The following is a 25,825-nucleotide window of genomic DNA, read 5'->3' on the forward strand; positions in this document are numbered from 1 at the left end:
AAATAGAGAAAATACAAGAATCAATTAACAATCCCTAGAAAAATTAAGGAATAAACATGCAAAGACAAACAATACAATCATTGAAATTAAAAATACTCTAGAAGAATCAATATCTGAAGCAGAAGAATGAATCATGAACTGGAATATAAAAAGGTTGAAATAACTTCTGAAGAGCAGAATAAAGTAAAAAGAATGAAAAGAACTGAGGACAGTCTCAGAGACTTCTGTGACAATATCAAATGCACCAGCATTCAAATTATAGGGGTCTCAGGAGAAGAAGAGAAAAAGAAAGGGTATGAGAAAATTTTTGAAGCAATTATAGTTGAAAATTTCCCCAACTTGGAAAAGGAAATGGTCAATCAAGTCCAACAGGCACAAAGAGCCCCATACAGGATAAACACATGGAGAAACACACCAAGACACATACTAATCAAACTAACAAAGACTAAACACAAAGAAAGAAAATTAAAAGCAGCAAGGGAAAAGCAGCAAGTAACACATGAGGGAAACCTCATTCGCTTAATAGCTGACCTTTCAGAGGAAACTCTGCAGGCCAGAAGGGAATGGCAGGATATATTTAAAGTACTGAAAGGGAAAAATCTACAACCAAGACTACTGTATCCGGCAAGGATCTCATTCAAAATTGATGGAGAAATCAAAAGCTTTTCAGACAAACAGAAGTTAAGAGAATTCAGTACCACCAAGCCAGGTTTAGAACAAACCTTAAAGGGACTTATAGAGTCAAGAAACACAAGAGAAGGAAAAAAGATATACAAAATTAACCCCAAACAATTAAGAATATGACAATAGGAATCTATATATCAATAATTACTTTAAATGTAAATGCATTAAATGTTCCAACCAAAAGACACAGACTGGCTGAATGGATATAAAAACAAGACCTGTATATATGCTGTCTACAAGAAACCCATTCCAGACCTCAAGACACATATAGACTGAAAGTGAGAGGATAGAAAATATATTCCATGCAAATGGGAAGCAAAAGAAAGCTGGAGTAGCAATCTTCATATCAGACAAAATAGACCTTAAAATAACGAAGATTACAAGAGATGAGGCAGGACACTACATAATGATCAAGGGATCAATCCAAGAGGAAGACATGACAATTGTAAATATCTTTGCACCTAACACAGGACACCTCCATACATAAGACAAACACTAACAGACATAATAGGAGAAATTGACAATAACACAATAATAGTAGGAGAATTTAACACCTCACTCACACCAATGGACAGATCATCAAAACAGAAAATTAGTAAGGAAACACAAGTCTTAAATGATACATCAGGTGAGAAGGATCTTATTGATATCTTTAGGACAGTCCATCCAAATGCAGAAGAATACACCTTATTCTCATGTGCACGTGGGACATTCTTCATGATAGACCACATCTTGGGTCACAAATAAAACCTCAGTCAATTTGAGAAAACCGAAATCATATTAAGCATCTTCTTCAACCATAACACTATGAGACTAGATATTAATTACAAGAAAAAAACTGTAAGAAACACAAACACATGGAAATTAATCAACACATTTCTAAATAACCAACAGGTTTCTGCAGAAATCAAAAGGGAAATCAAAAAATTTCTAGAAACAGATGACAATGAAAACACCACAACTCAAAACCTATGGGATGCAGCAAAAGCAGTCCTAAGAGGGAAGTTTAGAGCAATGCATCCTACGTCAAGAAACAAGAAAAACATCGAGTAGATAACCTAATTTTACACCTAAAGCAACTGGAAGAAGAACAAAAAGAAAAACCAAAATTAGTAGAAGGAAAGAAATCATATAGATCCGAGTAGAAATAAACGAAAAAGAAATGAAAGAAACAATAGTAAAGATTAATGAAACAAAAAGCCGGTTCTTTGAAAAGATAAACATAGTTGACAAACCTTTCACCTGACTCACTCATCAAGAAAAAAAGAGAGAAGAATCAAATCAACAAAATTAGAAATGAACAAGGAGAGGTTACAACAGACAATGAAGGAATACAAAGGATTATAATAGACTATTATGAACAACTACATGGCAATAAAATAGATAACCTGGAAGAAATGAACAGATTCTTAGAAAAGTTCAATCTTCCAAAATGGAACCAGGAAGAAATAGAAATTATGAACAACCCAATTACAAGCACTGAAATTGAGGCGTGATCAAAATTCTCTGAAAATACAAAAGCCCAGGACCAGATCCCTTCACAGGAGAATTCTATCAAACATTTAGAAGAGCTAATGCCTATCCTTCTAAAACTCTTTCAAAATTTCAGAGGAAGGAACACTTCCAAAGTCATTCTATGAGACCACCATCACCCTGATACGAACCTGACAAAGACAACATAAAAAAGAAAACTATAGGTCAGTATCACTGATGAACATAGATGCAAAAATTCTCAACAAAATTTTAGCAAAGGGAATTCAACAACACATCAAAAAGTTCATACACCATAATCAAGTTGGGTTTATTCCAGGAATTCAAGGATTCTTCAATATATGCAAAATGATCAATGTGATACACCATATTAACAAATTGAAAGACAAAAAATACATGATAATCTCAATAGATGCAGAAAAAGCCTTTGACAAAATTCAGCACCCATTTATGATGAAAACTCTGCAAAAAATTGGCATAGAAGGGACCTACCTCAACATAGTAAAGGCCATATATGATAAGCCTATAGCAAACATTATTCTCAATGGTGAAAAACTGAAAGCATTCCCTCTAAAATCAGGAACAAGACAAGGGTGTCCACTTTTGCCACTATTATTCAACATAGTTCTGGAAGTCCTAGCTACAGCAATCAGAGAAGAAAAAGAAATAAAAGGAACCAAGATTGGAAAAGAGGAAGTAAAGCTCTCACTGTTTTCAGATGACATGATACTTTACATAGAAAACCCTAAAGATAGTCAGGAAATTACTATAGCTAATCAGTGAATTTAGCAAAGTTGCAGGATACAAAATCAATACACAGAAATCACTTGCATTTCTATACACTAACAATGAAAAATCAGAAAGAGAAATTAAGGAATCAATCCCATTCACCATTGCAACAAAAAGAATTAAATATCTAGGAATAAACATACCTAAGGAGACAAAAGAACTGTACACAGAAAATTATGAGACACTAATGAAAGAAATCAAAGATGACATAAACTTATGGAGAGATATTCCATGTTCCTGGGAGGAAGAATCAATATTGTGAAAATGACTATACTACCAAAGGCAATCTACAGATTCAATGCAATCCCTATCAAATTACCAATGGCATTTTTCACAGAACTAGAACAAGTATTTTCACAATTTATATGGAAACACAAAAGACCCCGAATAGCCAAAGCAGTCTTGAGAAAGAAGAATGGAGCTGGAGGAATCAATCTCCCTGACTTCAGATTACACTACAAAGTTACAGTCATCAAGACAGTATGATACTGGCACGGAAACAGAAATATAGACAAATGGAACAAGAGAGAAAGCCCAGAAATAAATCCATGCACCTGTGGGTACCTCATTTTTGACAAAGGAGGCAAGAATATACAATGGGGGTAAAGACAGCCTCTTCAGTAAATGGTGCTGGGTAAACTGGACAGCTACATGTAAATGAATGAAATGAGAACACTTCCTAACACCATACACAAAGATAAACTCAAAATGTATTAAAGACCTAAATGTAAGATCAGAAATGATAAAACTCTTAGAGGAAAACATAGGCGGAACACTCAATGACATAAATGAAAGCAAGATCCTCTATGACCCACCTCCCAGAGTAACAGAAATAAAAACAAAAGTAAACAAGTGGGACCTTATTAAACCTAAAAGCTTTTGCACAGCAAAGGAAACTATTAGCACAGTGAAAAGACAACCCTCAAAATGGGAGTAATAACAGCAAATCAAACAACTGACAAAGGATTAATTTCCAAAATATAGAAGCAGCTCATACAACTCAATACCAGAAAAACAAACAACTCAATCAAAAAGTGGGGAAAAGACCTAAACAGACATTTCTCCAAAGAAGACATACAGATGGCTAATAAACACATGGAAAGATGCTCAAGATCACTCATTATTAGAGAAATGCAAATCAAAACCACAATGAGATATCACCTCATACCAGGCAGAATGGCCATCATCAGAAAGTCAAGAAACAATAAGTGCTGGAGAGGGTGTGGAGAAAAGGAAATGTTCTTGTACTGTTGGTGGGAATATAAATTGATACAGTCACTATGGAAGATGGTATGGAGATTCCTTAAAAAACTAGGAATAAAACCACCATATGACCCAGCAACCCCACTCCTAGGCATATACCCTGAGGAAATCAAAATTTAAAAAGACACATGTATCCCATTGTTCATTGCAGCACTATTTACAATAGCTAGACATGGAAGCAACCTAGATGTCCATTGACAGATGAATGAATAAAGAAGTTGTAGTACATATACACAGTGGAATATTACTCACCCATAAATAGGAACACATTTGATTCAGTTCTAATGATGTGGATGAACCTAGAACCTATTATACAGAGTGAAGTGAGTCAGAGAGAGAAAGATAAATATTGTATTCTAACGCTCATATACAGAATCTAGAAAAATGGTACTGAAGAATTTATTTACAGGGCAGCAATGGAGAAACAGACATAGAGAATAGACTTTTGGACATGGAGAGAGGGGAGGAGAGGGTGAGGTGTATGGAGAGAGTAACATGGAATCTTACATTACTATATGTAAAATAGACAGCCACTGGGAATTTGCTGTATGGCTCAGGAAACTCAAACAGAGGCTCTGTATCAACCTGGAGGGATGGGATGGGGAGGGAGATGGGAGGGAGGTTCAAAAGGGAGGGGATATATGTATACCTATGGCTGATTCATATTGAGGTTTGACAAAAAACACTAAAATTCTGTAAAGCAATTATCATTGAATAAAAAAAAAAAAAACTTACTATAAAGTAACAGTAACCAGGCACAGTACTGGCATAAGGATTGAGATATAGATTAATGGAATATAATTGAAAATCCAGAAATAAATCAGTGTAATTATGGTCAGTGTTTAACAAACGTGCCAAGATAATTCAATAGTAAGCATTTTTGTTATAACTGAAGTGCTTTTAAAAACATTTTTAGGACTATCCATGTTTTCTAATTCCCTTATGTCAATATTGCCAGTTTGTGAGTTACGTGGTTTGTGTTTTTATGTATGAGAATCTTATTGTCATAAATTTGTATTTTATATTGTTAACTTTTTAATGACTGGAGTATCTAGATAATGACCCACTTATTCATTACTGATATGTCTAATTTGTGTGTGTTTTTCTTTTTGCTTGATCAGTCTAGTTAAAAATTTATTAATATCATTAATCTTTTAAAAGAGTCAACTTTAGTTTCTCTTAATCTCTGTTTTATCAGTTTTCTATTTCACTGATTTTGTTCTCATTTTTCTTTTTCCCTTTCTTCTATTGCTTTGTGTTTAGTTTTCCCATCTTTTACTATATTTTTAAGATCTTCGGTCACTAATCTTATATCTTTACTTTTTTCTAATAATAATCCTAATACTTTTTTCTAAATCTTTACTTTTTTCTAATAATTTACAAAACTTGTGGAGTGGATTTTTTATTTTCTTTGCTTTTATTTCCATTCATTATTTCATCTTATTCTTATATCCACAGTATGACAGTTAAAGAACTAGCCTAAAATCCCTTGAATAGGGATTTACAGACCCAAAATTTGAGTCTAGTCCTTGGATATCAAACAACCTTCTACTGTATCAAAGCTGCCTCTCCGCCATGCAGAAACATTTTGTAGCTCTGTCCGAGTCTGACATTTTGACATTTCCTCGCATCTACTTGCAGTCATGGTGAAAAGAAAGTCCATAGCCAGAGCTGTCAAGGTACCTGTATCACCTCTTCTGTTTGAGTATAAAACTATAGGTATCTCTTTAGAGAGAAATCAGAGAGAGTGCTGTGGCATTTCTTAAATTGTTCTCATTCACATGGAGCACTGTTTCACAGAATTCAAAATGTAAGAATATATAGACAACACAACCGCAAACATTATCATTAATATCCTGAATCAGAAGCAGAAAAAAGCAAAGAAGATGCTTTTGATCATACAACATACTCATGAATTTAAAAAACAATAAAACCTTGTCAAAATCTTGGTTTTGTATGTTACTTTCCCTACTCATACCTTTTCAAAAAATCAAATTTATTAATATCTTCCCAGTTTTGTGAGAAGAATTGATTTAACCTGGATTAATCTCATAATTAATTGAATTTAATTGATTTGACTTTGAAATACTACTCTAGTGATTTTTCCAAGATCTTTTTTTAAGAAACATGTATTGGAATTTTAAGAGACTTTTAAATCTTTTTTAACAGAACTTCTAACCTTAGAGTTAGCAGAGTCCATGTAGTGCTTGTCTTATTTTACCAATGAGGAAAATTTTTCCCATTAGAGGAGGAGAAATGTGTCCAAACCAGTGATCTAAGTGAGGCTCTGGACCCCAAATAGTGTTTGTGTGTGTTTGAATGTGTGTTTTATTATTTTAAAATTTTAGGTACATAGACATTGAACTATTTAAGTCTTTCCAAATAAGGTTCTAAGAAATTGAGAATATCCTTGTAGAATCTTCTTGAATCTTTAGTTAAATGTAATTGATTATTTGGAAATAAAACAGTACTGTCTTGAAAACAACTGGTACTTCCAAGAATGAATGAGATTTAAAGACTTTTAGGTAATACCTTCCCTTGAGATATCAAGTATCTATCTGGCTACTTCCATATTCCTTCAATTGAGATGCCTCCCTATCTCTTTTTTAGTCATCAACTCCCAGATTAAATTGAAAGCAAAATAAGTATCAACAAGAATAAAGGAAATGGGTCAAATCAGTTATAATATTCCCAGATACTAAGATATTATTGAAGATATATACATATCTTCAATAAGTGTGTATATATGTGTGTATATATATTATAGGTTTGTGTATATTAATCATGCATATGTGTTAAGTCGCTTCAGTTGTGTCTGATTCTTTGCAACCCCATGGACTGTAGCCTGCCAGGCTCCTCTGTCCATGGGATTCTCCAGGCAAGATTACTGGAGTGGTTTGCCATGCCCTCCTCCAGGGGATCTTCCCAATCCAGGGATTAAACTGGAGTCTCGTATGTCTCCTGTATCAGCAGGCAGGTTCTTTACCACTAGTGCCACCTTGGAAGCCCTGTATTAATTGTATTGTAATACATAAAATTCTACCCTGAATAATGTACTCAAACATATGCGTGTATGTGTGTGTGTCGGGGATGGTACATTCAATGAGTTGTAGGTGCTCTTTATTTTTGTTCTTTTTAGCTATATAATTTCCTAATTTTTGGCAATGAAAATATACCTTTGTTTTAGGAAGTAAAGCTTTCTTTTAATCTTTAAATAATCATACTTAAATCAGTAGGGGACTGAAGTCAGCAGCAGCTCACAGCCAGGGATGGTTGGAGGGGAAACTGTCGCAGCCCACACTGAGCTGGATTGAAACTTCATAAAATAAGTTGAGGGGGCTCTGAACATCAGATCTGTCCAACTAAACCAGGACTTGAGAAAGGCTGAGGATCCCCTAAACTTTCAGTCAGAAACCAAATTGCCCAGGGATCCTCCCTCATGTTCAACCCAGAGGAGTTTGAAATCTGAGTCTTACATCAGCCACACTGCTTCTGGCAGGTTTTGATAATAAATTATGTACTCTGAAGGCACCTCTCCCATGTGGGAAAGGTTGTCAAGTAGAATCTATTTACACGGTCACCTGAACATCTTTCCATCTCACTGGAGATTTCCCCCCACAAGCAGGCTCTTTCTTTTACAGCTCACAGTGGATGACTTGCTAAGAAAGAACTTACTTTTTTTTTTTTTTTGAGTAACTGCTACTGCTAAGTCGCTTCAGTCGTGTCCGACTCTGTGCGACCACATAGACGGCAGCCCACCAGGCTCCGCCGTCCCTGGGATTCTCCAGGCAAGAATACTGGAGTGGGTTGCCATTTCCTTCTCCAGTGATTGAAAGGGAAAAGTGAAAGTGAAGTCGCTCAGTCGTGTCCGACTCTTAGCGACCCCATGGACTGCAGCCTACCAGGCTCCTCTGTCCATGGGATTTTCCAGGCTAGAAACCTTTCCATTTACATTCTCAATTTATATGAAACAGTATCAAATATGCTCAGAAATGGCCTTAATTTTCTTTGTTTATTTTGAAACTTTATGTTGGAAGAGAAAACAATGAGATACTGCAAGCCCTGAAAGAAGCAGATTAATTTATAATTAATAAAGTAATTCAGGTCAATTCAGTTTGATGGATACTCATGGCTACTATGTGCAAACACTGCCAAGTTTGGTAGAAAACAAACTTGTTTCCTTGTCCCCAAGAGTTTCTAACCCAAACCTTATCTGAGGCTGTCTGCCTACAGGGACACCATCTGCAGGTTTCCAAATGTCTGTACAATCAGCATGCTGTTTGTGGCACCGTTAGTGAGTGACGTCACTTCCACAAGCATAATGTGATGTCACCACAACTGATTATTAACACTCCTCAGGAAAGGATGGAGGGAGAGGACTGGGAAGAAGGCACATGAACAAAGACATGCCTGTTACTCAGAAAGAGAAGGAGCCATGTAATTAAAATTGCTTAGAGAATAAAGTAGCTTCATTTCATCCACATCCTTTCAAATCCTCAATTTGCTTCAGTTATAAGTGCTAACATACCACTCTTAATAATTTGTGTCCTAACACTCTTCACCTGAGGTACTTAATACAAATTTTAACATAGATTTACTTAGATATGAACCCATGCACATTCAGTTACCCCCACACACAATCTAAATGAAGACAAAAGATAGCAAGTAAAAATGTAAGGAAGAGGGATTTTTACATAAAAAATATGTAAAATAAACACGATTTTATTTTTAAATACATAAGTAAAAATAAGCAAAAACCAACATCACTATTACAGACAACAGCTGGTATGATTTTGGGAATATCCTTCCTGACATCAGGTTAGTTCCATTCAGTCGCTAAGTCATGTCTGACTCTTTGCGACCCCATGGACTGCAGCACCCAAGGCTTCCCTGTCCATCACCAACTCGTGGAACTTGCTCAAACTCACATCCATTGAGTCAGTGATGCCATCCAACCATCTCATCCTCTGTCATCCCCTTCTCCCCCTGCCTTCAATCTTTCCCAGCATCAGGGTCTTTTCCAATAAGTCAGTTCTTCACATCAGGTGGCCAAAATATTGGAGTTTAAGCTTCAGCATCAGTCCTTCCAATGAATATTCAGAACTGATTTCCTTTAGCATTGACTGGTTTGAGCTCCTTGCAGTCCAAGGGACTCTCAAGAGTCTTTTCCAATACCACAGTTCAAAAGCATCAATTCTTCAGCATACAGGAGAAAAGCATCAATTCTTCTTTTTTGAAAGTGGGATAATACCTTACGTATTTTGGGAGGATTGAATAGGTCATGTTGAAAGTGATTGATTAATGGGTATATAGGTGCTCAATAAAAATCAGACTTTCTTTAATGCATGTAACTAGCTCCAGGTATGTAAGAATTTAAAATGGGCTTCAGATTTTATATATTTTTGGTAGTTAATTATAGGTTTGATTTCCATACATAACTTCTCTTTAGTCAATTGTAAGTATGTAAAAATTTTGTTGCTGTTGTACTTAAATGTAATGTATATTTTTGTAGTGTGTTACTATGATTTCCTTAAAATTCCTCAGTATGTATATACAAGATAGAGAGAAGTGTTTGTTTCTTTAGAAAGGATAAGGATTTTGAAAATAGAAAGGATTTCAATACATTCTTAGATAAGAAAATGCTTGAGTTGCTTGTAAAATATTTGAGAATTATACAATGATACAAATTGAAAAATGAAAATCTTCATTCTTTCCATATTCCAAAGACATTTGAGGATGTTGGCAGTTTATTTCTGTACATATCCATATTTTGTTTACAAAACTGAGATCTGATAAACATATTATTTAATAACATATTAGTCCTTTCTCATGATAAATATTTTTATAAGTATAATTTTTAATGACTGAAAAATGTGATAGTTGCTTAGACATGTCTGACTCTTCATGACCCTATGGACGGTAGCCCACCAGGCTCCTCTGTCCATGAGATTCTCCAGGCAAGAATACTGGAGTGGGTTGCCATGCCCTTCTCTAGGGGATCTTTCTGACCCAGGGATCGAACCTGGGTCTCCTGCATTGCAGGCAGATTCTTTACCATCTGAGCCACCTGGGAAGATTGCAAAATAGTCAATTCAATAATCTTATAATTTATCAAATCATTTACTATTTTTGGATGCTTAGATTGTTTCTAATTTAGGACTATTACATAAATTTATTTAACACATTTTTGTCTACAATTTTTTTTTGTCTTCTTTGGTAATGATCACTTCAGTTCAGTCGCTCAGTGGTTTCCGACTCTTTGTGACCCCATGGAATGCAGCACTCCAGGCCTCCCTGTCCATCACCAACTCCCAGAGTCTACTCAGACTCATGTCCATTGAGTTGGTGATGCCATCCAACCATCTCATCCTCTGTTGTCCCCTTTTTCTCCCGCCTTCAATCTTTCCCAGCATCAAGGTCTTTTCCAGTGAGTCAGTTCTTCGCATCAGGTGGCCAAAGTATTGGAGTTTCAGCTTCAACATCAGTCCTTCCAATGAATATTCAGGATTGATTTCATTTAGGATGGACTGATTGGATCTCCTTGCAGTCCAAGGGACTCTCAAGAGTCTTCTCCAACACCACAGTTCAAAAGCATCAATTCTTTGGTGCTCAGCTTTCTATACAGTCCAACTCTGACATCCATACATGACTACTGGAAAAACCATAGCTTTGACTAGACAGACCTTTGTTGGCAAAGTAATGTCTCTGCTTTTTAATATGCTGTCTAGTTTGGTCATAACTTTTCTTCCAAGAACCAAGAGTCTTTTAATTTCATGGCTACACTCACCATCTGCAGTGATTTCGGAGCCCCCCAAAATAAAGTCTCTCACTGTTTCCACTGTTTCTCCATCTTTTTGCCATGAAGCGATAGGACCAGATGCCATGATCTTAGTTTTCTGAATGTTGAGCTTTAAGCCACCTTTTTCACTCTCCTCTTTCACTTTCATCAAGAAGCTCTTTAGACATATCTCTCTTCATATATATCATGTATACATTTTATAGATTACATGTGGATCAAATATGAAAATATATGTGCACAATACATATATATGATTTATGAAGAGAAAGAAGGGCTTTATACAAGTGCATATAAACATGTATCACCTTTGTAAGATTTTTGCGCGTTCGTTTTCTAGTGTGAGTGATGCCAGAATCACTGATCATTGATGGAATTTCTCCCTCCCCCTCCTCTAGGAAGAGCTCATCTGGGCACAATCTGAAATCCCTTAGAGAAGCTTTCTTAGAAGGACAGAATAATGGGAAATCACTGAGGAAGCCCTCCCTCAGAAGAACTGGTGAGTGATGTCTCTGATAAGGGGCAGTTCATTCAACTGGACAAATTTTGTTTTGGGAATGTAGAGAAAAGCTGTCCCGTCACCTAAAAGGTTTTTTAATGGTGGGTTGTGGCAGATGCCAAATGAGAGAAGACTGACACTGTGTCTCAGATCGTGTGCGGCTTTTGTCAGTAACTCCATGGGGAGGCAGTGTATGCTAAGTACACTGTAGTGTACTTCCCATAGGCAGCAGAAGTCAAATGGACCACCCCTTTTCCACACATCCCCATGTCCTGGCCATTCATGCTCCCAGCTTCCTTGGATTATCCAAAGGGATGGAAGGGCCTTTGAAGGAGATTCTGAATTTTCTACAATTATGGTAGGTGGAAACTCCAGCAATTAACTGAATAAAATAAACGAGATGGAATTGCATTTGTTCTCCAGGTTTGTAAAGCACTATCCATTGAACAGAACTGAGAGGAGTTACATAGAGATGTAAACACATACATTGATTTAGGTATTGCCAGGGCCACGGTGTTGTTCAACTCCACTGTACAGCCTTCACGTGATGCTTGTGGCTCAGGGTGGCACTAATAAATGTACAGAAATTGTATTTGTTATTTTTCTACTTGTTGTTATAGAAATGTTACTGTATGCGAAAGTACTTTATTATATTTAAAGCCTCAGAGTGCTACATTGTATAAAGTCACCATAATTTATCTAATCAATCTTCTATTGATGTGCGTTTTAATCTACTATTTTCCTATTCCAATAATGCTATAATGGGCATCTTTTACACATATTCTTGTGCATTTTCTACTTGCTTAACTTCAGGTCAGTACCTAGAATCAGAATTAATTGATAAAAAACCATTCCTATTTAAAATTGATACATTTTTATCGTCCGTGGCTTCAAATGTTTATCAGCTCATGCACAGATGAAAAATAACTATTAGCCTGATTTGTAGTTTGTTTTCTTTGTTAATGTATGGCCAGGGTTTCAAGCCAGTTCTGTAGGTATGTGTGTCTATGTGCATTTGAATTGTGATGAGGAGGGAATGTAGTGGCTTTGCAGACACACTAGCAAGCTGTGCACCAACACTTTTGCCTCCTGGGCACCTGGCTAGACACTAAATTACCCTTCTTTCCTTATGGTTAATTGTGATCATGGGACTGGGACCTGGACAATGAAAATAGGAAGAAATTGGTATCATTTTGAGTCCTTGCCCTTAAAAATGCTCCCACAGAAATCTCGAATATCTTTTGCTTTTCCCATCTACCTGATGAGTGCAGAGTTACAGGAGACCGTGAATTACTGTGTGAAATGCGCCACCCTCCACCATCAATCCTTTCCTTGCCATCTATGTACCTCAGGCAGTGAAAAACTGATTTTTATTGTTAATACAATAATAGCCCCTGGCTCAGGAATTGTTCTTTTTATAGCAGTTACCCTACTGTGACTACCACAGATGCTATTTCAGATGTTGATACCTTTGGAGATGTTGCTAGCATTAGCCAATCTAACTTATGTTCCTTTTAACAAGAAATTTATGACTAGGGCAGATCAAACCATGTGAATTAGCCAGGAGATTGTATCCGAAACTGGGTTAAGTGAGCCATATTTAGGCAGGAGGCTAAAAGAAAGCTTAGAACCACAGAGAAATATTAATTGAAAAGTGGTGTATGTCCTCTCCATGGCAAGAGTTGGAAGTTTGTTCACAAATACCCAGGTGGTGTGTGTACTGCTAGTCGCTTCTCATTTGTGATTTCCAAGGACTGCCCAATCACAAGCAGGGTCCCCTTAGAGCAAAATAAGTCAGGATAAATGTTGAGTATTTGTAGAAAGAGCATGTGTCAGAAGTCTGGGAGCCAGTTTCCAGGCTGCATCTGCCATTGAGATGCTGTGATCTTGGAAAAATAACTTTCCTTCTCAAGGTGTGCGTCTGTGTTTGTGTGTTTCAGTCGCTCAGCCGTGTCTGACTGTGTCGCTATGGACAGTCAGACTCCTCTATCCATGGGATTTCCTCCTGTAAAAAAATCATTGTGGCAAACTAGATGTGAGACTGCAAGCAATATACATCTTGTTTATGAACTCTGATTGATCATGGGTCTTTGTTGAAAGCAATTCCGATACAACATTAAGACTTAAAAAAAAAAATGTCACGTTTTCAGTGCCAAGCAAGGTCTTGGAGTGGCATATGAGTTATGTTTTGTCAGGTCTGTATTTAGTGAGTCTTTGGATCCTAAAAAGGGCATTCATTGTTCATTCTTATATTTAAATTTTATTTCAGTGTCTCCAATCCAGTAACATAGCAGAAGGCTACAGGTTAATATGGGGAGTGATATGTTATGAGTATGAGCTTTAAAGTTTAATAAACCAAGTTCAAATCCTTGTTCTTCTACTATCTTGTTCGTGACATTTGGGGCAAATAATTTATTTTTTCTTTGCATCACATATGTCATCTTCAAATGTCAGAAACATTATCTATCCCATAGATTCTTATTGCAATAAAATGAAAATAATGTCTATAAAAAGTTCCGTGCCAATCTTGCTACCTGGTAAATATTGCACATGTGGCAATCAGTCTTGTAGTCAGTGTCAGGAAGGAGAATGTTAAGTGCGACAGCATGAGGGGATGGGTGAGGTAGCTCTTGGAAAAATTCTCCATAAACATGGCTGTGGACTGAGGATTGAGAAACTTGGCATTGCCTGGATAAATATGGATTTCATAACATCTTGCCAAATTCTCTATGAATTAAGACCCCTAGTCTTATCCCTTTCTTTCCTCTCCTAAGTCATAACTTTCTTTTCTGTAAAATGAGGATAACAAGTTGTAACTTCCTTTTATTGACCGATTACTATCTGGCAGGTATGATGCTAGGATCTTTATATTCATTGTGCTATACAATCCTGAGATGAGCCCAGGAAGGCAGATTTATTAGCCCTGTGATAAAATGGAGGCTTACTGTGCTCTGGTTCAATCAGGTAGAATGTGGAAGAGCTGAGATTAGAACCCCAGCCTACCTGAATCCAAGGGTGATCATAAATACCCACCATGTTACCTATCTCAGAGCATTGTGATAGGGTTAAATGGAGAAAAATACTCAATGTCATGCCTGATACATATGTGCTTATAGAGAATAGTTATTGTTCTTCCCTCTGATTCTTAGCATAGCTTTCAAGCCATCTTAAAGGGTGTCCACAGGAATAACCTTCCTGCCTTAATGGTGGGACCTCAGCTATCAGACCGTGACGCTTAGCTATAGAGTTTCATATTGAATTGACATTTTTAGATCCAACTGAAACCTAATTTTTGTGAAACATTTTAGTCACCAGCCACCTCCATCTTCTCCTCTTAAAAGTTTTTTCAAAATTGTATATGCTTCCAATGACCACACTAGCACATGGCTACATCCATTGAGCTGCTTCTCAAGGTAAAAGACAATACCCCAAAAGTCCACAGAGGAGGTTTGTGCAACCTCAGTATTTGTTCTGTCCCCAAATAAAGTCTGAGAAAGGAACACCTACTGTCACACTGGTACCTATAGGGAAAACACACACACACACACACACACACGCACACACAACATGCCTCGTGTGCTCAGTCGCTGAGTTGTGTCCAGCTCTTTGTGACCCCATGGACTATACCCGCCAGGGTCCTCTGTCCATGGCATTCTCCAGGCAAGAATACTGGAGTGGGTTGCAAGCCCTCCTCCAGGGGATCTTCCCTATCCAGGAATCAAACCTGCATCTCTTGCATCTCCTTGCGTTGGCAGGTGGATGTTTTTTTTACCACTGAGCTACCTGGGAAGACTGAAATATGCCTCATCCTACAGTTAAAAATTCAATATCTTCTTTCATCTGTTTTCAGCATAGTTATTTCCTTTGTTGGTTTGTTTTCTTTAAAAGGCTGAACTAATGGGCTTTTCCTCTCTGTGGCTCATGAAATGAAAACCTTTACTGCTTTACATATTGTATTTTGCGAAAGCAATCAGTTCTCACAGCCAATTCATAAGAATTCTAAGTCTGTAATAGGAAGTGCTGCTATTTGTAGACCTTACATAATACTGTGCACCACATAATCAAGTCAGTGTTTTATATAACACAACAACCTTGTGAAAAGGTACTGTCATTGTCTTGTGTTACCAAAGAAGACAATGAGATTTAGCGAAATTCAATCACTCCCTAGTAGCACACAACCAAAAAGGAACAGGGGCTTCCAGTTCCTATATTCTGAGCATTTGACTATTGTACCTAGTTCTTTTTTACCATTCTATTTTTATTGCTGAATCTGTATAAGATAAATATTAAAAATAAGAGCTTATATTTATTGAGTATTTACTGTGTGCTGTATAGTATTTTACATTATTTATATCATAATTCCTTTTTCTCTTATCACAACTTATGAATTATATATATTATTTGTTCCCATATTATAGATTGCTACTGAAACATGAAGAACTAAGATTACTTGTCCAAGCTTATACAGATGAGTTAGTAATAGATCTTAGATTTGTACCAAGTCAGTGTAACTGCAAAGTCGATGCATTTAACCACACAGGGTACCACCTGGAGTAAAAGTGTAGAGACTTCTTTACTCCTCTGAACCTACTTAACATAAACACTGTCTTGTATTTTTCCATTCCCAAAGAGTATATACTGTTTCAACACATTTTCTTTTTCAGTCTTACTAATAAGAAAAGTTTCAACTTCTCTGAGAAGACGCTATGGTGATATACATATATTTCTGTGAGCTTATTCCACATACACAAAGAAAGCAGACATCATTTGTTTATCTCAGGAGAAATCTGGAAATCCCAGGACTCCAAATACTCCTCAAGTGGAAATTTTGAAAGAAAAAATATGTTGCTATTTTTGCCTGCCTCTCCGTTCCCAGAGTTCTTTGCTTTTCACTCTCAACTGCAGGGCCAACTCCATGGCTTTTGTAGAACACTGACTCATTGTAATGCTCAATTGCATTTCCTCTTGTTTTATTCAGAACAAGTATGCACTCTCTAGTTCTTCTTTTACTTCTGTTTTTTTTTTTTTTTCTTTTCATTTAGTTTTCACATCACCTACTGGTTTGCGGACTCAGTAATATGTATTTAATGAGGTAGGACACATTTTGAAATGACCAAGAATACTAATAATAGCTCATGACAACCACAGCTATCTGACATCACTTGAGATTCCCCTGGAATATGTGCCCTTAGAATCCCACTGCCCCATACTCCTTGTCATCTTGCCTAAATCCTCTCAACAGTTTTTCCTTTATCTATCACCAGGCTCACTAAGAGCATTTTGTTTAAATGGATAATTGAAAGATCGGAATGTTTTTGTCCCAGTATTAATAGGGTCATAGGATTCAGTGGCAGGAATGATGAATATGGAATCAGAACTTCTCTGTTCTAATGTGACTTCCTAGTTATAAGATCTGGCTATTTTCCCTAAAATTGGATATAGAATGGTTGTTACACATGATTCAAAGGGCTTTTGGACATTCGCCTTCAGTAAAGCTCTCCTCTCTTTAGTGAGGCTGAGGATGGGTGAGAAAGTGAAAATGTTAGTAGCTTAGTTGTGTCTGACTCTTTGCAACCCCGTGGACTATAGCCCACCAGCCTCCTCTGTCCATGGGGTTTCCCAGGCAAGAATACTGGAGAAGGTTGCCATGCCCTTCTCCAGGGGCTCTTCCCCGCCCAGGGATCGAACCCAGGTCTCCTGCATTGCAGGTGGATTCTTTACCATCTTGAGCCACCTGGGAAGCCCTAGGAAAGATGAGAGCCAGAGTCAATGGTCTGTGCCACTACTAGAAGCATAAGCCAATTGATATACTCCATCACTGATTAAACAACATTTACTGACCACTTGCTATGTATCAACCACTTTACTAGGTGCCAAAAAGAGGGAGAAGAATAAGGCACAGTGAATCAGTCAAAGCTTGCTTGTGGAAACCTGTTACACAGTGGCCATTGTGATAGGTCCTAAGCACACATCTGTGGAAGGCTGTGTAGTATAGCCTCCTAGAAGCCATAAATTTAAACATAATGAAGGAGAAAAAAATACAGCATCCTAAGGATCCTATATTTTTTAAAATATCAAAGGGATATTTGATTCAGATTAGTGGTATAAGGAAAAGCTTTGCAAAGGAGGTACCATGTAGAGTGATATCCAAAGAAAGATATGTTCATTTTCTAGGGTGGTTGTAACAGTCCCACAAACTAGTAAACTTAAAACAACAGACATGTAATCTCACAGGTCAGGAGGCTGGAAATCCAAAATAAAATTGTCTACGTAGGTTCCTTTCGGAGCTTCTGAGACAGAATCTCTCCCGTGCCTCTCTCCTAGCTTCAGGTAGTTACAGGAAATCCTTGGTGTTCCTTGTCTTATAAATGCATCGCTCCAACCTCTGATTCCACCTTCATATTGCCTTCTTCTCTATGTGTCCTTCTCTCTTTCTTACAGGAACATCCTCGTTGGACTTAGTAACCATCCTGATCTAATATAATCTCATCTCAGTAATTATCTTAATTGCTCCTGCAAAGACCCTATTTACAAATAAGGTTTTATTCTGTGACTCCAGATAGACATGAATGGCAGGGGGGCATTATTCAATGCAAAGGAATAGGAACTATTTCAGAGCACAACTGGTGAAAGGGCATTCTAGGCAAAGAGAATGAAATACAAAAGGCCTAGAATGAAGAAAGAGCATGGCACCCTCAGGAAATGTTTTAAAAATATCAAATTTGCTGAAAGAAGGCAGGCTAGGGAGAGTTGAAAGAGATAAGAGATGACCAGAAAGTAGAGTTTGTAAGTTAAGCCAAAAGATTTGGGCTTTTTTTCTGAGAGTAATGAGGGACAATGATGTTTGAGATAAAAAATTAATATGATACATACTGCGCTTCAGAGAGACCATCCTGGCCTTGGGCAGAGAATTTATCATGAAGACAGTTGAGGACAAGGCTCTAGTTGGGAGGCTGCCGCTGGAGTGGAGGTGAGAGAGGATGAGGATGTGAGTCATAGGAATGGCCTTGGAGAAGGAGGCAAGTTAGGTATTTGGGAGAGAAACAAGATGTTTAGTTTAAAAGGACTTAGGGGACTTTGCACTTAAAAAAATGTAGCTATGAGAGGTGACAGATGTTAAAACTTCCTTTGGTAATCATTTATCAGTATATGCTGCTGCTCCTTAGTTGCTTCAGTCATGTTCGACTCTGTGTGGCCCTACAGACTGCAGCCTGCCAGGCTTCTCTGTCCATGGGATTCTCCAGGCAAGAATACTGGAGTAGGTTGCCATGCCCTCCTCCAGGGGATCTTCCTGACCCAGGGATCAAACCCTGGTCTCCTGAATTATAGGAAGATTCTTTACCGCTGAGCCATCAGGGAAGCCCTGTGTAATACATACATCTATCAAATTGTTGCAGTGAACATCTTAAATTAATACAAATTTGTGTATCAAGTACATCTCAATAAAACTGGTGGGGAAAGCAAGAAAAAAGGGAATGAAGGACTTTCACGGGTTAAGTTTCGAGGGAAGGCAGAGATGTACAGATTTCTATATGCCTTAATTTCTGAGGGATTTTGTCTCCTAGTACCTGATTTAATTTCCAACTGATTACAGTGATTTTCCTTGGAGATAAAAGTGTTTAATATAAACAGTGACTATACTGGAACAATTTCTTTAGATCCCCCTGTGTCAGAATTCTTTTGTTTTACAATAACAGTAATTAAATATTAACTAATGTAAAAAATAAGAGGATTTATTTACTCACATCCTGAAAAGTAGGCTCCAGGCTTGGCTAAATCTCATGATTCAAATACAATAGTTTGTGTGTTTTTTTTCTTTTTCTGTCCCTCAGTCCCACTTTTTTCCCAACATGGCTTTATTGTTAAATACTTTCTCTGATGGTGGAAACAAAGTCTTCTGTAGCTCCAGCTCATATCAACTTTCTACTCACTGTCCTTTAGAACAAAAAGGAAGTCTCCCCTACTAACTGTCAATTTCTTGGGAAGACTCTAATTGGCCCAGATTAGATTTTATTTCCATCCCTGATCAACCTTTTTCCCAAGTAAACAGAATACTATATTAGGCCTGGGTTGTGTGACAGAATTTGGGAATTAGTGAACTCATCTGAGCCTCATGGACCAAACAGATTACTTGGAATGAGTAAGACATGTTTCCCCAAATGAAGGGCCATGAAGTACACAAAAAGAGTAACCCAAAGTAATAGATATTCAACAAACATACTGCAGTGGTTCAAAGCAAAAGCGACTGTCTTAAGGCAAGGTAAGGATGATGCTCTTAATTCATAATTTATTCCATCAGTTCTTGCTGTTTGCCTATTTAATTCATCTAACCATTCATCTGTCCAACCACTCATCCATCCGTCTGTCCATTCACTACATGTTTGTGAGGCACCCACCACTTAAAATTAGCTAAGAAATTCAGAGCTTAATAATCTGTGATTTTTTTTTTTTTGTCCTCTAGCTTCCTTTGATCAGAAGGGAAAGACAGATACTGAAAATACATATTTGGATAGGAATGAGGCAAGATACAGAGATATGGTTTATTTATATGGATGAATTCATTTTTGTTCAATGGATGAATGAGTGAATGAATGAGCCCAACTTGCTTCATTAAAATATTTACTTTTAGACAAAGGGGGCAAGACAGATGATTCATAACTTCTAAGCAGGTCAAAATGAAATATTTAGTAGCACTATAAACAATGAACTGCTAAATATTAAATATGGGATGAATATTCCATTTGGGAATTCAAGAGCAATGTTGTGAGGAAAGTGGCATTTCAGTGGGGACTTAAAGAATGAAAAAAGATTTCCATACCTGGAAGAGTTTTCCAAGCTGGAGAAACACTAGATATAAAATGCAAGGAAGTGTGAAATGCCTTGAACAATTGGAAAAAAAAAAATGATTGGTGACTTGTACACCCAAAATGCAAGCTACCTGGAAGGTTAAAGAAAGAGATATGGCCAGAAGCATGGCATAGAGATAAATGACAGAGGATTTTGGACTTCAGACAAAGACATGTCAAGTATTTTCCATAGTTATTTTGAAGGCACTGCCATTGGGGTCAAGAAATTGAATCGTTTGTGAAATCATCTCTGTTTCAAAGATAACTTGGAGAATAATTGGTATTCATAAGGGCTGTCATCCCTAAAGTCAGTCTAGCTCTTTCAACCTCTCCATTTTGCTTCTCCATTTCTGGGAATTTGTGGAGAAATTAGACATTTTAAAATATTTAAGAACCATTTTCTCTGAAGAAAATAGACTTCCACTGGCAGAGCACTTGAGTAGTGAAAATTATTTATTTTAGAACTGTCACCATTCCTAGAGAAGAAACCAAAGTCTGTGATTACATCACCTATTTTGCTTCAATTTATTCAAGACTAAGTTGCAGCAAGGTCAAGGAACACAGAGTCCTAACTACCTTCATGTTCATACCTAATGCCATGGGGGAGAGCTCCAGAACCTTTTAGCACTCTCAGAGCTTCTGTTAAATGTTAAGTAAACCTGAATTTTAGCAGGCAGACTGCGAATAGGTTTGTTCCATTTCCACCTCTGTTAACACGCCCTCGTTCACACTTTCTTTGTCAAGAGAAGGGAGACATACCAAGGAATTTGTGTTTGTGGGTATAGGGAAGGTATTTTGGAAAATAATTCCCTTCTGAAAGAAAGGAAAGTGAGAAAATGTTTATCTTCAGGTTTTATTTTTTCATCTTTGGGTCCAGAGTTGGAAGGCATCACATGCAGTTGTGGATTGACGTACACAGTGCAGGAAAGAGTTGTTAGGGCCGTAAACTCAGGGAGAGTGGCATTTCTCCATCTGTACTGGTGACAGCACGATTCATATAACCACACCACCTCTTCCTTGAAGACAGGCAGCCCCCACATGAGATATGATCCTGTTGCTGGCAAGTGGGATGTGAGTGATAAGCCCTTTGAATGCAAGGCATCAGTTCTCACTTTGGAAGGTCTGGCCCACACAGCCACCCTGGCCCATCCCACACAGCATCACCCTCCCCAGAAGGAGGAATTCAGAAGTGTTAAAACAAGAAGAAAGTTTGTAGACCACCACCATTCTTTTTTTCATGGAGAAAGTAAGACTGAGAGATGCTGTTCATTGTTGTTCAATATTGATAGTATAGCTACTAATGCTGAAAAAGTATCTCTTGTGTGTGAATAGTGCTTTCCAGTTTATGAAGCATCTTCAGACCTAGTCCCATCTCCAGTTCTCACAGTATGTCATTGAAGGGGTATTTATTATCTCTATTTTATAGATGAGGAAACTAAACTCAGAGAAGTTAAAGTAGCTCATCTAGATCCAAAGAGCTAGCAAGAATTAAAAGTTGATTCTGAAACTGTGATATTCAGAGTATTAGGCCACCACTGTTGCTCCTTCAATATTGTTGCTGTTGTTTAGTTGCTAAGTCATGTCCAAATTTTGTGACCCTATGGACTGTAGCCCACCAGGCTCCTCTGTCTCTGTGATCTCCCAGGCAAGAATACTGGTGTGGATTGCCATGCTCTCCTCCAGGGTATCTTCCCACCAAGGGATCAAACCCAGGTCTCCTGCATTGGTGAACGGGTGCTTTACCACCGAGCCATCAGGGAAGCTCTCAAATAATGCCCTTCAAATGATCCTTTGTTTGCTGTCATTATGAGAGATTCCAAAGGAAAATTAAAAAAGATTTCCCTGAGCTCCTAGGGAATCACAAGCATGGAGGTTCCAGTGAATGCAAGACTAGGGTCAGGAGTGAACGTGGTACGTGTGCTTAGTTGCTTCAGTTGCGTCCATCTCTTTGTCTTCTCATGGACTGTAGTCCACCAGGTTCCTCAGTCCATGAGATTTTCTAGGCAAGAATATTGGAGTGGATTGCCATGCCCTCCAGGATCTTCCCGACCCAGGGATCAAACCCACATCTCCCGTGTCTCCTGCATTGCAGGCAGATTCTTTACTGCTGAGCCAAGCCCTGAATGTGGTACAGTAAGTACTATTCCCATCACAGAAAAGTTACAATGTAACTGGGACCACTAGAGCAGCACATATTAAGTGGAAAATTCAAAGTGAGCCACAACACAGAGGTGGAAGGAAAAGGTGAGATATGTATACATTTATGTATACATATAGCTGATTCACATTGTTGTACAGGAGCAATCAACACAACATGCAAAGCAACTATACTCTGATAAAAAACAAAAAACAAGGTGAGCCACAATAAGTGGCCAGTGGTTCTAGCATCATTTGATGCAGGAGTTGAGAGAAGTGAGGGATGAGTGAAGGCTGAAGAAATACAGAAAGACTGACAATTAAGCCTTACAGAGAGATAAAAGCTAGAACTTTCATGGCACATTAACCTGGATCTGTGAACCTAGCATCATCTTAAACTGTCTGCGATTTTGGATAAGTCACGGAAGTCCTCCACATCTCCATTTCCTCATCTATAAAGTGGGGTAACTCATGTATCTTGGGGTTCTGATGAAGACCAAGTGGGATAAAACATCTCAAGTACTTCAGACGGACTTGGCCCAGAAATATTTTTGTAAGGTTTTGATACATACATGGAATTTCGACTGGCCCAGCTGAGTGGGTAAGATGTTAGGGGCTGATCCACTTGCTGCATGTTATGGTTAAGCAGAGAAGGCAGCCTCACCTCTGTGTATCTGGTTTGGCTACAGGTTTGCTTGGGCTGCCTTTGGTGGATTCTGACAGAGAGGTGTGAAATGCCCTGGGTTGATTGTTACACCAAGAACATCAATATTTGTAAATGGGTGCTTTTAGAGCTCAATAAGAGTCTTAACTCAAGCTTGGGTTTGTAAAGGAAACCAGTGGAGTGCTGTAAAGTCACCCAGCAATACCTCTGAGGTAGTGATGGCTAGAAACAGGAGATGATCTGACTGCCCTAAAAATGCCCAAAATGTCTCAGAGAGGTGAACATGTCTCTAGGGCAGATCCTTCCTTTTCTTAAAAGGGATCACTTAGAGAGTTCTCTTGATCCTTCTGTTGACATTCAAACATGTATTTGATATTAGTTAACATGGCCATGAATAGAGATGATATAATACTAGCACAGCAAGCTTGGGTTAAAAGTGTTTGGTTTAATGACCTGAGTGAGGACCTTGATGAGAAACAGTGCCTCTCTGAAAAAAAATGGCAGAGAAGGAGGCTGGAGGGCTGCATTAGTTTCCTAGGGCTGTTATAACAAAGTGCCATAGGTTGGGTGGCTTAAAAGCAGAAATTTATTTTCACACACTTCTGGAGGCTAGAAGTCCAAGATCTATGTGATACCTTTCTCCATGGCTTGTTGATGGTTGTCTTTTTGTTCACGTGGCATTCTGCTTCTGTGTGAGTCTCTGTCCAAATTTCATCTTCTTATAAGGACACCTCTCGCACTGGACTAGACTAGTCCACCCTAATGGCCTCATTTTAACTACCTCTTGCTGTATATTTAAATATAGTCGTGTTCTGAGGTCCTGGGGGTTAGGAATTCAACACAGGAATTTGGGAAGAACATAATACAGCCTGTAACAAAGATGCCAGAAAATATTGCAGATTCCCTTGACAGGCCATGAAACAAAAATTTGGTGGAAGATACAAAGTGAGAGAAATAGAGGTGACATCAATGTGGCAAGTCTGGGCCACGGTGAGCAACAGTCCAGCAACAGTCACAGCTGCTATGACAGAGAGATGGTCAACCTGCAGGGGGCAGGCAGTGATAACTAGTTTTAAGTCAAACTCTCCTCATCTCAGTTGACATGACTCTATATTATCTTTAAGTTTTAAGGAAAGAAAGTTTATTACCCACTACAACTTGCTTTTCATCTCTTGTTAGCACTGTCTTGGGAATGAAGTGGGGGGAGGGGTACTACAGTGATCAAAGTTTTAAAGCAGAACCAAGGGGAAAGAATTAAATGACAGGGAGAGGTGGTGACAAACCGCCCCTTCTGGATGACACATTCCTCCCCCTAGGGGAGGAGCTAGGAGCAACAGGGCAGAGCAAGAAAGGAGAAAACCATCCAAGACATATCATCACTCCCTGGGATTATTCAGAAGTACTGGGAGGGACTGGATTTTTTTTTTTGCATTCAGGAAGGATCTGGTTAACTTCTTTTGCGACTCTGTGGACTGTAACCCACCAGGCTCCTCTGTCCATAAGATTCCCCAGGCAATAATACTGAAGTGAAGTTGCCATTTCCTACGCCAGGGGGTCTTCCTAACCCAGGGATTGAACCCACATTTCCTGCACTGCAGGCAGATTCTTTACTGCTGAGCCCAAGTTCTGGGGTAAACAGATCTAAAAGCTGTTATAATAAAGATAAGAGGGCAAAACTGAAGTCTGAGGGGGTAACTTCTCTTTTCAGGACCTCCATGACTGCTTATTTCATTAGGATGAAATGCAGTCTTCTCACTGTAGCAGCAACAACTGCTTCATCTAGTCTGGTCCATTCCTACCGCTTCACCAGGTACCACTTTCTTCTTCATTCGCAACCATCTATGCTGGCATTCATTTTCCCCATCCAATGTGCCATTCTCCTTTCTACCTTAGTCAGTCAGTCAGTCAGTTCAGTTGCTCAGTCATGTAAGTCGACTGAGAGACTCGTGAGTCAACTCTCTGTGACCCCATTGACTGCAGCACACCAGACCTCCTTGTCCACAAACAACTCCCAGAGCTTGCTCAAACTCATGTCCATCGAGCTGATGATGCCATCCAACCATCTCATCCTCTGTCGTCCCCTTCTCCTCCTGCCTTCAATCTTTCCCAGCATCAGGGTCTTTTCCAATGAGTCAGTTCTTCGCATCAGGTGGCCAAAGTATTGGAGCTTCAGCTTCAGCATCAGTCCTTCCAATGAATATTCAGGACTGATTTCCTTTAGGATTGACTGGTTTGATCTCCTTGGAGTCTAAGGGACTCTCAAGAGTCTTCTCCAACACCACAGTTCAAAAGCATCAATTCTTCAGTGCTCAGAATTCTTTATGGCCCAACTCTCACATCCATACGTGACTACTGTATCTAAGGGTCCATTCATCCCTTCATCTTCTTACTTCAGAACTTCTCATAAGTTCTCCTTCTTTGTCATTCAGATTTCATCTTTTTAATTTTTTTTATCGGAGTATAGTTGTGTTAGTTTCTACTGTACATACTGGACAATATTGTGTTAGTTTATACTGTACAGCAAAGTAAATCAGCTGTGTGTGTGTGTATATATATATATGTATATATATACACACACATATATATATATATTTATATATCTCCTCTTTTTTGGATTTCCTTTCCATTTAGGCCACCACAAAGTACCGAGTAGTGTT

The 25,825-nt window shown here is 38.2% G+C and overlaps 1 protein-coding gene across 7 annotated transcripts in view; it reads left to right on the forward strand.

The window, feature by feature from the left end:
• Positions 1–25,825, forward strand: part of LOC145511529 (uncharacterized) — a 636,615-nt gene that overhangs the window by 479,770 nt on the left and 131,020 nt on the right. For all 7 annotated transcript variants that reach the window (XR_014057920.1, XR_014057918.1, XR_014057919.1 and 4 more), the window contains one exon: positions 11,422–11,522. Coding sequence is in view for 1 of the 7 variants with exons in the window: in XM_081504979.1 (XP_081361105.1) it covers positions 11,422–11,522 (101 nt within the window). In the remaining 6 variants the exon portion in view is untranslated. The remainder of the gene's footprint in view (positions 1–11,421; positions 11,523–25,825) is intronic.

The sequence above is a fragment of the Giraffa tippelskirchi genome, chromosome 6 (assembly GCF_054371585.1).
Source record: "Giraffa tippelskirchi isolate mGirTip1 chromosome 6, T2T-mGirTip1v1.2.pri, whole genome shotgun sequence".
Taxonomy (NCBI): Eukaryota; Metazoa; Chordata; class Mammalia; order Artiodactyla; family Giraffidae; genus Giraffa; species Giraffa tippelskirchi.